This window comes from Xiphophorus maculatus, chromosome 5 (genome assembly GCF_002775205.1).
Source record: "Xiphophorus maculatus strain JP 163 A chromosome 5, X_maculatus-5.0-male, whole genome shotgun sequence".
In the NCBI taxonomy this organism is placed as follows: Eukaryota; Metazoa; Chordata; class Actinopteri; order Cyprinodontiformes; family Poeciliidae; genus Xiphophorus; species Xiphophorus maculatus.
In genome coordinates this window covers 32545886-32562332 of record NC_036447.1, presented here as the reverse complement: position 1 = coordinate 32562332, position 16447 = coordinate 32545886, and the positions used below count along the sequence as shown (strand labels likewise).

Sequence of the window (16447 nt, the reverse complement as noted above, 5' to 3'; positions counted from 1 at the left end):
CATCTATCCATTTGAGCCCATGTAACCCTTTAACAGATAAACCAGCAGGTGTTCAGCAGTTCAACTGCTTCACCAGAACACTCTTTACCACCAGCACTGTTGATCTAGCACTACTACAACACCGCTGTGCTCTTAAGGTGAAGAGCTGAAGCTTAAAACCAACTGGGAGAATGCTTACAAATGCTGGTTTGTTGCATGAAATGTAAAGATGGACAGTTTATTTGGACTATCATTTATATTAGTATATTAGATGCACGTCATCTTGGACAATGAGTCTAATCCATGCTGGTCGGATACAGGAGCACCTTCAGCCAGACTCATTTTTACCAAAGTGAACCACAGAGCAACACAGAAAATCATTTCTGCCTGTAGTCATTAGATTTTACAATGTCTAAGTCTGAGCTACTAAAATCTAATTTACTCTTCACTCATTTGTAGATTATTTATAGATTAACATGTTTCCATGTGCATGCTTGTTATTTATTTATTTACATTCAGTCATATTGAATTATCTCATCACTCTTAGGTATACATTTTTATAAACTATAATCTATAATATTATGGTTATATTTATATTATTAATATTTAATACCTTAGATGGATACCTTGTCAACGAATAAGCAATTTCCCCTTGGGATCAATAAAGTATCTTCTATTCTATTCTGAAAGAACCTTAGCGGAAAATGATAGGTATAAAATTAATATTGATATGGGTCCTCGTTTTCATATCTGTGCATCCTTAATGAAATCTGTCATATGAAATGTGCTCCAAAGGCTAATCAGTTTTTGAAATAACCAGAGAAAGAAAGAAACCTTTCCTTCAAAATTAAAGCATGGCTTCTACGGCAACTAATCTAAACATTCTTGAAGCGTTTCCTTGTCAGAGGACATACAGGACCACAAAGAGAAGAAAACAACCTGTTTTGTTCCTGTTCATTTCTGTTAGTTGAACAGCTGCAGAGGTCGGAACCCATGTTGGTTTCAGGCAGCGGTTTCAGTGTGTTTCATTCTGCATGTGTGTCGTCCATCAGTGTGTGAGTGAACTCTGGGTGTGGGTCCCAGTAGGCCAGCAGGTCACTGAAGTCTGGCTCCGTGCCGGTGATGCCGTGCTGCATCAGTGGGTTGTAATGTGTGTGTCTGCCGCTGTCGGTCTGTCCAGGTGAGCTGCTGCTAGTGTGTGTGATGTTAGGTGTGCTGCTGAAGCCGACCAGCGGGTAGCGAGGAACTGGCTCAGTCCAGAAACTTAGTGGGAGGTGCCTGTTGATCATTGGCTGGACCCTGAGTCGACCCAGGCCCTTGTGGTTGAACAGGTCAGCCAGGGGCCCTAAACCGCTGCGTCTTGGGTTGTCATCTGGAGCCACCACACCGTTCACCTGCTCCTCCGGAGTCCCCGCACCTGCGATTCTCAGCAGGTCGTCATAGTAACGCAGCCGGCCGCTGCTCACCACAGAGACAGAGTCGTCATAGATGTCACAAGCTTCTCGATCTGCAGAGGAACGGCCGAAATACCGCTGGACGTCATGACTGATGAGGTCAGCGAACCTCAGCAACTGACTGGTCACATCCAGAACATTCTGAGCAGGATTCATAATGAACTGATCCAAGCATTCCTCTTCTTCTTCTTCCTCCTCCTCCTCCTCCTCCTCCTCTTCTTCATCTTCTCGTTCCTGTGGCTTCTCCTTCATCTGATAACCCTCATCCTTCTTGCATGTAGAGTGCAAGAAAGTGTGGAAGTAGGGAGGAGCCGGGGCCTGAATGTGGAAATTCCTGATGACGCCTGTGGCCATGTCACCTCCAGACCTGTAGAGGTCAAAGCAGTAAGAAAAGAAAAAGTACAAGGACATAGGAGGCATAAAACACTGCAATTGGTGTAAAAGTTTTCCTACCTTGGAGCTGGATTTGTCCTGGAGGAGAGAGTCCGGGTCCTGTGTGTGAGCTGATGAGTGACAGTGTTCTCTGATTTTATACCGCAGCTGACATGCGTCTCCTGTCGAACCAGGGCACCTTCCTAAAACAAATATTTGCGTGCCGGATCGGTCAGATTCGCTCTGTTTACTCTATCACCGGGCAACCTGGAAGGAGATCCAAGCCTAATGGGGGCTCTGCTAAGTGACCATGGAGAGTTTTTACACACGTGTACACAAGCTCATCATTGCTTTTTCCGTCCCTGTTATCAGGCTAGTTAAAAGATAAAAGAGCGTGAAATCCAATCACCCGCTGTGTTGATTTCTAAAGGGGTCGAGAGGAGGCCGGGGGTGGTCACTGTATTCACCCGGACCCTCGTCTGCCCTGGACACCACACTGTGACACTGCACAGCCTGCTCAGACTCAGACTTCCTGAAACATAAAATTCCACCATACTTTGTATATGAAAACTCCATTTCTTCTCTCATGTGTTTATAACCTTTTCCGGCCTTACTGGAAGTAAATAAGGATTACAAGACTGCATATAATTCTAAAAATTAAGCTTTAAGTCAGAAACAACCTGCAGAGGAACTTGGCCTTGCAGTGAAGCAGTAATTAGTTGTCATTTGTGGTTTAATTCTGAGTCATCAAATAAAGCAGTGAAAGAACAATGTGGACAACTTCCTGAAGGAGCTGGAACATCTAATGATTTTCGCAAAAGTAATATCAGCTTTTAAACTTTTTTCCATTTCAACCACAAACTTCAGTATAGTTTAACAAGGTTTGGTGTGATAGCTTCAATTAAACTGAACCAATTTTTTAGGTCCATTAGCAGGATTCTGAAGAACTTGACTACTCTGCTGATTAAATCCTGCAGAGAAGGTTTGATAGATATTTTCAGACCTGTGTGACATTGTGCATATGAGCATGGTGTGTGCACGTAGGCGTGTGGGCGTGTGTGTGTGTGTGTATGTTATCAGGATATCCAGACTCCTCTGGTCTTGCCTGTCATCAGTATCCAGGCTTCTGTGTTGATTTTAGGACTAAAGATCAATAGCTGCAATATGTCAGCACTTGAGAGCCTAACAAAGAATTGCACACCTTTTTAGGCACACAAGCACCTAAATACATATGGACACACACTCAAAAAACTCAGATTTTGTTTTATTTCATGCTTACAAGAAACAAATATAACATATTTTAAGACAAAGGTTGATTAAGCAATCCATTCTATGCTGTACGAGATGTCTTTTTTTATTTATATACATTAATATGCAAGAGTCATGAACCATATTTCTTTGTATGAATCTTGTAATCTTGTAATATCTAAGGAAGATATGATACTACAGAAAATGTGTAATTTTTCAACTAATGAAACACTTACGCTGTAGAAATAAAAAAAATTAAAACAGCCACCAGATTCTCTCTGAAGATGTCAACAAGCCCGGATTTTAGCATGGGCTTACCGGGGCTGCAGCCCAAGGCCCTGGTGCTTTGGGGGCCCGAAAGATGCTTTGTATTTTTGTGAATGTATAAGGTCAGAATGCCTTAATGTTATCACTGGCTAAGAGGATTTTGGCAGTGTTGTGGAAAAACTGTCTGATTTGTTCTGGCAAACGTCCATCATGAATGCTGATTATTATTGCTGTGTTTCAGATGACGTAGCACCGACGTCACCCAATGCAGATGGAGGGCCGGAAGTAAATGCAGCCCATTTATTTCTGTTGATCCAGCATCAAAATGTCTAAAGTCTGTGTCCTGTACAGTTGTTCCAACCGTTCTAATAGAGAGAAAGATAAACGTTATTCTCTTGTTTCAAAGGTTGGTCACAAGAGAGTTAATTTTAAAAAACTTACAGAAAAAAGAAGAGACAGGTGGATCAACACTAGAATGGCTAGAGTTAGTCCACTTTGACGTATACCTATATCGGCTTCGATAGTCCAACTGGCCTGAAGGATTTTCTCTAGCAGGTGCTTTTGTTCTGTAAATAGGGCCATTACCTTATCAGTACCCTGGTAATGGCCTCAACGCATCTCACAGTTGCACAATAGACTTAGACTTCGACTTCGACTTAGACTGACTTTGTTGTCATTTTCAATGCACAGGGTGTATAAAGAACGAAATTTCGTTGCATACGGCTCAGGACAATGTTTGAGGTTCCAATGTATTAGCTGTTTTCAACAGGCGCTTTTGTTCCGTAAATAAGGCCATTACTGGCGCACCCAAGCACAATGAAATCATTATAACCTAGCTATAACATAGCTTTATTTCAAAGAGAAACATTACTAATTTCTTTTAGAAAAACCTTTGCACATTTCTTGAAACAGATTGTATGTTTTGCAAACTCTATGTACATTTGGCAAAATGACCTGGATAATGCAGCACAACATCATGGATCAGCTGCAAAAGGTCACATCTCTCCAAAAACACTTCATGTATGCTTCAAAACTAAACTGAAGAGCACTACCTACAGGAGACCTGATCTCCTGCAGGTATCATAGATACCCACCCCCAACATGGACTATTCACATTCCCACCTTCTGGCCCGACGGTCAACGACCACATTTACAATTGAAGAAGGGATGCTAATTTGAGCCATCAGAGTCGTCAGGGTGGACTCCGGCCTTTTGGCCCTGCTGAGCCGATATGGGAAGGACTCGAAAACTGTATCATCCTAGTGTCAACAATCTACAGCTAAAAACAGGAGGTGCGGAAACTAACAATGCCAGAGTTTGCAGGTAATGATCACATCATTTAAATTGTATTTTCAGATGTTTTATTGGACAGTTACTTAGAAAGACAAGCATTCATATGTAAGGTAAGAAATATTATTTTTATGCCCTTGCTTGGCTGACCTCAGAGTGCTCATGTTGTTGGCAGCTAGCTCAGTGCCGAGTCCGGGACAGAAAATATAATGTTTATTCAGTGGGACTTTCATGCTAAAAAAAAAAAAAAAAAAAAAAAAAAAAGCTAGATAAATTAAATATAATCTATCCAACCTGATTTCCTATCAATGAAGAAAATATCATGCTAATCAAAAATACACCAGACACAGACCTGCAGCCCAGGGGCAGTTATAGACAGGAGATAACGGGGGTACTGAGGAAATTATACTAAATGTGTTTTAACATCTGCGACAGACTGGCGACCTGTCCAGGGTGAACCCCGCCTCCCGCCCGGAACGTAGCTGGAGATAGGTACCAGCAACCCTCCCGACCCCATTAGGGACAAGGGTGAACAGAAAATGGATGGATGGATGGATGGATGGATGGATGGATGGATGGATGGATGGATGGATGGATGGATGGATGGATGGATGGATGGATGGATGGATGGATGGATGGATGGATGGATGGATGGATGGATGGATGGTGTTTTAACATTTAGTGGTAGATTTTTTTCTTACCTTCACAATGTTACTTTAACAATGAATTAAAAATGATAGTGTTGCACTTTTAGCTGCTGTATTGAAATAGGATCATATTTTCCATCTGCTAGATCAGGATCTGCAACCTGAATCTCTGGAGACACAAGTGGCTCTTTGGGTCACTTAATATATCAAATGATGAAATATATTGCTCTGCTTTTTGTTTCATTCTATAAGTGTTCCCCATAAAAAACTCACACTGACCCCCATGGTAAGTTTGGTGTAGACCCAGCCTCCAAGGAAAATAGTAAAGACCATAATGGATTTTTTTTTTAGCCAGCTATATGGGGGCAGACTAGTATCCTCAGCACCTTTATCCAGATGACAGTTTGCAATGCAAAATATTACACTTAGTGATTTTTTTTCAATGGGCTATTTTAAGTGCTAATGCAGTACTTAATTAATTTAGAATTATTTTTGTGATATTTATTAATGGAAATTGTGTACAGCATTGGCTTTATTTATTTGAAGATTACTTTGTAGTTGTTCAGTACAAAATGTTGTATATGTACAAAATATTTGGGTACACTTTACCTAAAAAAAACCTTTGCTATAGAAGATCATATCGGTCAGATTAAGTAAAATATTATACTCAAACCAGTCAAAATTATCTTTCTCTGAAAGGTAATCTCTCCTTTTCAGGGAGCTTAGACTGTAGGAAAAAAATTATTGAAATTTACTATGAAATATTAATTTTGCAGAATCCCGACAATAAAACTTCAATTGTGTATTGAATGATTACATTGCATCTAGACACAAAAGAATCAGTTGTTAATTAGTAATCATACTATGGAAATGACTAACAAGATCTGATCAAACAAGAAACTTGACAACCTCAAGGGATTTCTCACATTGGAGAATGAACCGTCTGACTTCCTTTAGCCCACTAAATTTAACCTTACCAAAGTTTTGCCTTAAAGCAAACAGGTACTGAGTTTGAAACGTGAATCAAATACCTTCAGCCATCTGCTAAACCTAGACTCTGGCCTTCCTCACTGTGAAATAAAACCTTAGACTTAAGAGAAGGTTAAACATCACTTAATTATCATCAACTTGTTGTTTGTACTCATCTTAAACAAGTGGCAGGAACGTTTGGATAAAAAAAAAAGCTTTATAAGTTAATCTATTTAAGTTGAGTCCATGCAACAACTAAAATAAAATAAAATGTGAACTATTTGAAAGTAGTGAGGATTTTGGGTGGTAAAAGTTTAACATTTTAACATACTTCGCCATTTCTGCTCAAGCAAACCAAAAGGTTTTGAACAGAACAACCATGTCGAATAATGAGACCATATATCTTTAATCTATGTAGCAAATATATTGCTGCTGCAGTAAGCAGAAAATAAAAGAAGTTTTGCAGAGAATATTTTGGATGAGTTTAAGAATATTGTTTGCCAAAATCACACAGTGTAACTACGCTTGTCTTTTATATGATGCAGTAATTGAATCTTTTGAGGCAATTGGTTTGCATAAATTTAAGTAAATACAACCTATTTTCCTGACTGAGTTTTTAGACACCAGTAGCCAGCTCATGCAGCTTTTTACTACATGGCAGTCCTAAAAGTACATACCTTTAAAATATGAATAAATACGTAATTTTCCATAATTATTCGATCCAGCAGTTGTAGAAGTTTGGTAATAATGCAATTCAGGGACTGTGGTTTCTTAATGTCAGTGTTTCTGCTACTGGACCAGAAATAGGGTTAAAAGAGGATTTAAAAAGAAAAATACAAAGATGATAATTGTATTTACTGAGAGAAAGGCTATGACTAATTATCAGGACAGAATGAGACCTGTAAAACTGTTGGGTCCAAGGAGGGAACCGGTCCTCTGCTCCAACAATTTATTAGCCTTTAGGAAATTCTTTTGGACACAAAGAGCAGAAACATCACAACATCAGATGTATTTTTCATCCTTATATCAGTGATTTAAAACTATTTTTAATTTTTGATACCATGCGGTAGACAGCAAAGTTGTGCATGAATGTAAAAGTCAATTATTTTTTCAGATACATGGTCTCATTATTCGACATGGTTGTTCTGTTCAAAACCTTTTGGTTTGCTTGAGCAGAAATGGCGAAGTATGTTAAAATGTTAAACTTTTACCACCCAAAATCCTCACTACTTTCAAATAGTTCACATTTTATTTTATTTTAGTTGTTGCATGGACTCAACTTAAATAGATTAACTTATAAAGCTTTTTTTTTTATCCAAACGTTCCTGCCACTTGTTTAAGATGAGTACAAACAACAAGTTGATGATAATTAAGTGATGTTTAACCTTCTCTTAAGTCTAAGGTTTTATTTCACAGTGAGGAAGGCCAGAGTCTAGGTTTAGCAGATGGCTGAAGGTATTTGATTCACGTTTCAAACTCAGTACCTGTTTGCTTTAAGGCAAAACTTTGGTAAGGTTAAATTTAGTGGGCTAAAGGAAGTCAGACGGTTCATTCTCCAATGTGAGAAATCCCTTGAGGTTGTCAAGTTTCTTGTTTGATCAGATCTTGTTAGTCATTTCCATAGTATGATTACTAATTAACAGTTGATTCTTTTGTGTCTAGATGCAATGTAATCATTCAATACACAATTGAAGTTTTATTATTGGGATTCTGCAAATAAAATATTTCATAGTACATTTCAATGATTCCTTTCATACAGTCTAAGCTCCCTGAAAAGGAGAAATTACCTTTCAGAGAAATATAATTTTGATTGGTTTGAGTATAATATTTTACTTAATCTGACTGATATAATTTTCTATAATGCATAGTGATGCTTCACATTGATCATTTATAAGCTTATCAATTAGAAGAGGTTTGCTGTCTGTTAGTGAACATTAGTGAACAGACATCATTAGAACAAAGGAACAAAAGCTGTAGATAATTTTAACGGTAACAAAACAACTCACCATGTTGTGAGCAACTCTTGGAGCATGGTTGTGTAGTGAGTATGTTTTATTTCTTTTTAATTATTTTTAGGTAAAGTACTGAAGAGGATTAGGGCCACTGAAAAAAAAAATTATGGCCCAGAAAAAAAAAAGAAATCTCTGAATTTTCATGTAAAAAAAAAAAAAAAAAAATTCAGTCCCGAAAAAAAAAGAAAAAAAGAAAGAAATTCAGTGTCCAAAAAATAAATAAATAAAATTTTCAGGGTCCCCAAAAAAAAAAAAAAAAAAAATTCAGTCCCGGAAAAAAAAAAAATTTCAGTGTCCAAAAAAAAAAGAAATAAAAATTCAGAAACCACAATTCTGACTTTTTGCTAATAAAATGTTACCCAATACTTTCCTGGTATGGTTTTCTACGGTACGGAGCCCTCTAGGGGACATGGGGAATTTTTTTTCTTTTGCGTTCCCTCGCAAAACTTTTGCGTTCCCTCGCAAAACTGTACTGGTCAGTTATGCGGCATAATTGAATACTGTAAGCCTTTCTTACGGTGGCCGCCGTACTTTATGCTTTAATATAAGGTTATGTGAGGTTTTTCCATGAATGTTAGAATCTTTTTGTGAAATATCTGAAGTTTTATATCTTTCTTTAGGATAGAAAGGCACCACAAACATACGATATAAACAGAAACAGGGCACATCCGGTCACCGGAAATTAAAAACAATTAATTATTAGGGTCATAAATCACTCAACCGATAAAATTTTGTCATAAGGGTGTTCATTATATCTCTACTATATACATAAGCTAAATTATGGAAAATCAGTTCATATATTAAATGTTTTTAACCATTTTATTGGCGACGTACAGACAGGAGGAGCATGCAGGAGAATGGCAGCCAGTGCAGTTACTGAGAGGTTGATCAATCCAAGGTGAGGCTCAACTCGCTGCTGCCTCACCAGCTTCACTTCCAAGCATTTCAATGGAAAACTGCGAAAATTCTGCTATTTTGAAGAAAAAAATGATCAAAATTAGTTAAGCTAAATGAAAAATAGTTTATTAGTACAAACCACAGGTTGAAAATAGGAATATAAATTATCTTATATATTATTCTTCCATTATGCCTGCCTCCCCTGACCACACGTCACTGATGTCAAGGTTGTCAAAGTTTAGTAGTAGCATAACTAACCTACTCCCCACTGTTATATATTTTTTAAATTAAAACTTTTTAACTTACCTCGTGAACTGGCTGCTTTGAACACGAGGCGCAGCTGCTGCCAAGCACATAGATGCAGACACATAAAAAAAGGGTATACTAAATAATGGAACATGTCTCCCAGTCATTCCGAAAGCACTGGACTTGATGTTACTGGGTGGGTAGGAACTATCCTACCCACCTCTGCAAACTGTCTTCCTTTTAGATTGAATTCCTTGACTTCTCTGTGGAAAAGTGCACACAATGTACGAGTTCTTTGCATCCCGTTCCATTTTGGTTCAATTCTGAAGTTACCTCCAGTGCCCTGTTTCAGAAAGCAGAATAAGTGAAAATTCTGAAGTTCTGTGCATATCCTGGGTTTTCCGTTTCAGAAAGCTGTGTATCAGCTATCCAGAGTCAACTTACTACCACAACGTACTGCGTGAACCATCCCTGCTCGGCAGCAGGATTGTTTGAACACACCCTGAGTTTGTTCTATGTTTTGGCTGAAACCTGGCACAAGGAAAGCGTTAGAAATGAAGTGTTATTTTCTGTGGGAGCCGTTACATGTTGGAGAGTAAATATGGGGTAATTGAAATAAAGACCATTGTTCAAGTACAAAACCTTGCTTTTATTTTCTATGATCAAAACTGCAAATCTAGAAAAATATACAACAAATGTTTCACCTCTCACAACATTTAACATCTGAAAATTGGAAAAGAAAAGAAAAGTAATATTCACATTTTCCCCACTGTTGATAAAAGAACATTCATTTTTATTTCCTTTCTTTTATGTTAGGCATTTGCAAGTATTAAGGTCTGCTGTTCTGGTTTTCGGATTCAGACATCTCCACAGTAGCCAGAGTCGTTGGAGAGCTGGGAGTTGGAGCTGCGGTTGGATGAAGAGTTCCATATGTCCAGGTTCATGTGCGGCCCAAACGGGTTGAAGCTGGAGTACTGGATGGGCCGGTAGGTTCCCTCTGGCTCCCGAGTGAATGGGGAGTGTGGAGGGGTTATGGGGGTAATGGGAGACATGGGGGACACTGGGACTGATCGTTCAGGTGGGAAGTGGGTCTGAGGGGTCCAGATGGAGCCAAACAGACCGGACATGGGAGAGAGGCTGCGGGTCCCCGAGAAATATGGCTGTGAAGGAGAAAAGGAAAGACGTTAGACTTTTGGTTTTGCTTAAAGCTAATCCCTCAATGTGTGCCCCATTCTCCATTATACAATGGCATCATAGGGCCATAGTAGATGAAAAAAAAAAAGAAAGTAAATTTCCACAAACCCCTGAAAATTTGAGATTAACCACAGAAATTTCTGTGTTTTTTCTTGGAAATTTCTGAGATTAATCTCAAAATGTCATTTTTTTCTGAGAAGTTGAAAATAGGAGTTTATCCAAACAAACTTTCTACTTTTTAAGTCCAGAAAGTTCAAAGGTTTTTTCTAGAAATTTTCTGGGATTTTTTTTCCCAGAAGTGTGCTCCTTCTTTTCCTATCTACAATGGCCACTGTATCTTTATTCTAAAATATTTGTTTACAGAAGAAAAGCTATTGTGGAGTGAATTTAGACCTGTCACAATAAATTTTGCTGGACAATAAATTGTTCCAGAAGTTATTGCCATAAACGATATTGTTGTTTTGAGATCATTGCAAGAAAACATTCTAAATGATAACCTTAAATTCTAATGAACATTTAACACTAGAACTAGAAGACATTTTAAATATCCAAAATAAATAAACAAAATAAAAAACAAATAAAGTTAATTTTGAAGTCTTTAAAACAAAATTGTCCTTCAAAAATGGCTAGTAGAGACCAAAGCACCAAATTAAAGACTTTTATGATCCAGTTTTTGGTGAAAAGAGAAAAAAACAAACGATAAATCATGCCAATGGAAATTATTGAGTTTGTTTTAATTTATTATTCCATTAATTGATTTATTGATTACTGTGACAGGCGTAGGAGTGATGAACAGGTGACAGAAGTATATAAAACTGGTATCATCTAAATTTAGCTCGACCTTTTTTTATTTTACTAGCCCTAGAACTAGTAAAATAAAATAAAAATTTAAATATTTTCCCAGGTTTTCTACACATTCTTTATGCAAAAATTCCAGACTTTACCAAAAAGTCCGAGTTTAAATCTTTTGTGTCCACTTTACAAACTAAAACTAAAGCTTCTCTATAGATTTTAAGTACATATTTGTATCATAAAACAGCTGAACTGCTTCCTTTAAGATAGTGGCTCTGGTTTGTCAGAATGGTTAAGAGAAATGTTTTTATGCACAGGAAGAAGCAGAGTGCTCCTTATTTCAAAACTAATGCAGAGGTTTTTACTACTGTCAGGACAACTTAAATATAGAAAGAAAGAAAAAAACATACCATACATATTTTGGTCAATTTTGAAATCATCATTCTTACTTATCAGGATTATGCATCCAGATTGAAAACATCTTGCTTTTACTGAATTAAGAGAACAATGCAAGACCATAAATGCAAAACAGAATCTGGACAAATAAATGTGCCGTCTTTGTTTGCTAAGATTATGTAACACATTTGACTTGATATCTATTTTTTAAGATCTTAACTTTCTGATCAGAGCTCGGAAAACTTTCTGAATCTGATATCTGGACAACTGACCTGCACAGCTTTAATTGTTTTGAGTCAAAATGGAAATCTGATTTATTATACAGTGTTATTAACTTGTCCAATTGTGAAAGTGTGTGATTCTTTGGTCTCAACAGGATTTGCAACATCACAATTTAATTTGCAGGGAATATTTATTTTTATTACAGCAGACACAAATGCACAAACAAGATGTCACCTTGCTGCCCACACATGCTGCTGAGTTCCAGGTGGAAGGAGATTCCTGAGGCTGCTCATTACTCCAGCTGCTCTGACTGCCATTGATGTTCTGCCCCCCCTGATGGGGGAAACCACTCTGAAAAGGTCCATTTCCTGGAAAATGATTCAAATAAACATGCTGAAGATCAAAACCATAAAAAACATATTTGAGTAGTTTGAAAACACTTAAGGAAGTTAAACAGGGGGATGAATGACTGGAATTCAGATATCAGGAGCTGATACCAGTGTAGCTGCAGGGACTGTTGCAATGACTGTTGGCACTGCTCCACGTGAAGCTGCAAAATAAGGAAACATTGAAGCAATTTTAATATTTACATAAAACTGTAATCACTGTACACAAAGCACATTATTCAGAAAACACAACCAAACTTTCTACATCAGTAACTAAAAACTTGTTCAACTCATCCATTAATATGCCTGTCACAATAACAAATTTTGCTGTATGATAAATTGTCCCAAAAATGATCATGGTAAATGATAATATTGTTCTTTACAAATCATTTTCAAGTAACTAAAAACTTACTTGCATATTGATAATGCAAGTTCCTTCTCTCAAGAAGTAATAAACTTTAATTTTGTGCTGAACTCTCCACACTAGAACTGGAAGACATTTTAAATATCTAAAATACAACCCAACAACCAAAAACAATACATAAAAAGGAAATAAAAATCACACACAAGAAAAACCATAACTAAAATGAATGAAGTCTCTCTATAAACACAACTGCCCTTCAAATAAATATGGTAGTAAATTAATCAATAGTTTAAAAAAAGGAGTATTGAAACAAACATTTTTTTGAAACAGACTGCTAAAGACAGGTACAAAATAGTGAGATCATAAAATTATTTTTTTCTTCTTCAAAGAAAAATAAAGCTTAAACACACACCTGCTTCCAAAACAATATGTTGGTGTTTACAGCTCTGATGTAGCAAAATGTGAAAGAGTCTAATGAGTATGAATGCTTTTGTAAGGTGCTGTACTACTACATTATTTAAGGATAAAAGAAGATAAAAGTAGTTTATGCAGTCCTGATGTTCTCCTTGTCCTACCCGTTGTACGATGCGGTGACAACTGGCTGAGGTATGTAGGGCAGAGCTTCGGTTGTGTTGTATCTGAACTCATTGGTTAGAGGGATGGATGGAGCTGACCATGTATCTTCAGGCACATAATGACCAGCTGCTGACCAAGGACGACATAAAAACTTCCATCAGCGATTAAAGAAAATGTCTCATGTGTTTCAATCCCAGTTATCAGAAGCCAAAGTGTCCACTTAGTGGTTCTGTCTTTACCTATATTCCTGTCTATTCTTGCAGCCACATCAGCAAAACGTGGGACAAAGCTTGAGGGAGCAGGGTCTGAGCTTTGGCACATCTCTTTGTTATACAAGCTGTTTGTGGAAAAAAAGTTGTTTAGTGGAAGCAGGTAATAAAATGGCATTTTCTTAATATATTCGTTGTTAGGCAGTTTCAAATTGTCCTCCATTAAATATTTATGGTATTTATTTAGCTTTGCTGAGTTTAGAAATCCAAATACACGTTTCATATGTTTAAAGTTGTACAACAAAAAACGAATAAAAACACAGGTTCCAATTAATTTCTCTTAGAAAGAAAATAACCTTAACAGAAATAGGGAGGGAAAAATAAAATAAAAAGAAAGTCTGGCATAACTTGACCTCCTCTTTATGCAAAGAAAAAGACAACAGAGATCTTTGTCACGGTGCAATAAAACTCAAATTTCTCAATCAGAGAGACAAATCATGGAACAAATAGATGCAACTAAAAGATATGCAAAAAATGCAAAAAGGAACAAATTTAAGACTTAAGGAATTATCATTCATCTAGACACTAGTTCCGTTTCCATTAACTATATAACTGTGCAATTTGACTTTTTGAAATAAAATTTGCTTAATGGAACACACATATTTAAAAAACTCCTGGTTTTTATTTAAAAAAAAAAACTTTGGCACTAGAATGAGGTGGTTATTCAGTCGTATTGAAATTGGTTTATTACACAAAAACACTTTTTTGCATGACATGAATCACATGATCAACAACTGGATGTTGTCACTGGCGCAAACCACGAAGATAGCAGGAAGTAGTTGGAGGACCATGGCATGTCTTTTTAATGATTTATCGCATGAACAAATTGATTCACATGTAATTTTTATTTAATTTCTCATTTAACGGAAACATGGCAATAGTTTATGTATTTTGAACATTAGCGGAATGTTGATACAGATTTGCACAGGCTGGTGATGGAAACGCAGCTACTGACTTTTTTTTAATGCAATCGTATCTGACGTGCATTAAACTCAGCTTGAATGCAGAATGTTCCTAAATCTTTCAACAATGTTCCCTACCGCAGATGTTCATAGTTTTATAATTTTTGACCTCAAATTGACATTTGCTGAAAGAAGTGAGCCATGCTTCATCCAGTGAGATGCCTCCCTGCCATCCAATAATACCAATTACAAATTTAAGCCCTACAATTTTACACACTCTTGTTGCCTCTTTGAAACCTCCGTTTCCAGCAGGCAGTGTTTCTACTAAAATGTGTTTACTTGGTGAAATACCTTGAGGCCTTGTAGTTGTTATTCATGCTCTGGTAGCAGTCTGTTTCTGTAGGGTAGTTCTGCATCAAATCTCCTGACAAGAAAAATGACATTACTATATTAAAATCCTTGGCTTTTGAGGTTTTTATTATTGCTTCTAACAGATATAGCCACACTAAGAAAGAAGTTATGAATGCTTGTGTATTTACTTTTTCTATATGAGGTAGTGCAGGCGTGTGTTCGAGCACCGTGGTCCTTGTCTCCCTCCATGCTGCTTGCACTGCTCCAGCTGCCCCAGCTCCCCCTGCTGGCCCTCACGCTTCCCGACGAACTGCCAGAGTCTGAGCCAGACTCCGACAACCCCCCTGCACGGCGCTCTATTGCTCCACACCTTCTGCGACTCCGACTTGGACACACACCTGTCAGAAACAGAATAGTAAGTGGTGTTCTTATTTTGCGGTTCAGAGCATCACATGAATACCCACTGTTCTGTTTGAGCGGGTTTTCTGGTTTCAGCACTTCTGACTTTAAGCCGCTGCAGCCACGGTTCCTGGTACGGTTTTCGCTCATATTGTGATCCCTCGTTTTCAAATTAGGTTCCTTCTCCCTTTCTGGTACGTTTATAACATTGTGCTCAGGAGGACTACAGTGAAAAGAACAAAAACAAAACAGGGTTATTTTAAGGTTTGGGTTTTTACAAGACCTCTTTTTCGAATCAATCTAAATTATTTGCACAGCACTTTTCATGCAACTTTGTGAAAACCAAAGAAGCCCCACCGCCATGCATCAGCCCAGTCTCCAGAGGAGTTTAGTGGGGGGGACATTGGCTTATTTTGGAGGTGCAGAGCTTTTACCTTAGTATAAATACCTAAGTAAACCTTCATGTACCCTTTCAAATAAAATAACTATGTTCATTAATACAAAAGAAACAATAAGAATGTAAACAGTGACATGTATAAAATGTTGAGTAATTACGCTCAACAATCGTTGGCTCAGAAATCTAAGAATCTAACGTTTCTAATGTCTGAAGTTTAGTTCTTTCAATGCAAAATCAATCTACTCAAGTAAGAGTAGCAATAATACTACTCAAGTACAAGAAAAAAGCACAGTGCAGTAAAACTACTCGTGTAAGTACCTTTTTCCCCCAAAACGTAGCTCAAGTAAATGTAACCAGTATGTAAATAGCCCTCGGTTAAGCTCCTTATTTGTTGTATTCACTTTTTTGGCGCTTGTTGCCTTTATTTCATCTTATTTTGTGTAGTATATGGTTGACTTCCGGATTTTGATTTGATGCTTTTATTTTGATGAGAGAGCTTCTGCTGTTCATGTTGTGCAGCGGCAACTTGGCAACAGAAGGAACGGAAGATAAGTTGCAACAGTGTTATAAAAATGTATCTTGTTATTAGTGCCCCTTGATAGAGGCACAAGGTATGTTTATTTTGTGAATGAGAATATTTCTAATATTGATCAGTATCGAGTTGGAATTGTGAATTTGTTTTATTGTAATCAAATACGGTATAGTTTTTGAATCAGTTGATATTGTTAGTAGTGAACGTTATTTTCAGTTTTCAAATGTTACGGTTGTAAAAGCGTATTTTGTAGCTTACTATCTTTTGGTGTTTGCGTTTGTGCTAC

General features: G+C 37.4%; 1 protein-coding gene across 3 annotated transcripts in view; it reads right to left on the bottom strand.

Annotated features, from left to right (window-relative positions):
• Positions 1-10006: 10006 nt before the first annotated feature.
• The window catches only part of tmem131l (transmembrane 131 like), an 88392-nt gene continuing 81951 nt past the window's right edge, over positions 10007-16447 (bottom strand). The window contains exons 27-34 of one of the 3 annotated variants that reach the window (XM_023334618.1): positions 15298-15455; positions 15022-15231; positions 14834-14906; positions 13551-13648; positions 13311-13437; positions 12483-12535; positions 12220-12353; positions 10007-10541 (exon numbers count right to left, since the gene is read on the bottom strand). In XM_023334618.1, coding sequence (XP_023190386.1) covers positions 10239-10541; positions 12220-12353; positions 12483-12535; positions 13311-13437; positions 13551-13648; positions 14834-14906; positions 15022-15231; positions 15298-15455 — 1156 coding nt within the window. In that variant the 3' untranslated portion in view covers positions 10007-10238. Of the gene's footprint in view, positions 10542-12219; positions 12354-12482; positions 12536-13310; positions 13441-13550; positions 13649-14833; positions 14911-15021; positions 15232-15297; positions 15456-16447 lie in introns of those variants that run through there. The other 2 variants (XM_023334617.1, XM_023334619.1) reach the window with 2 other exon arrangements.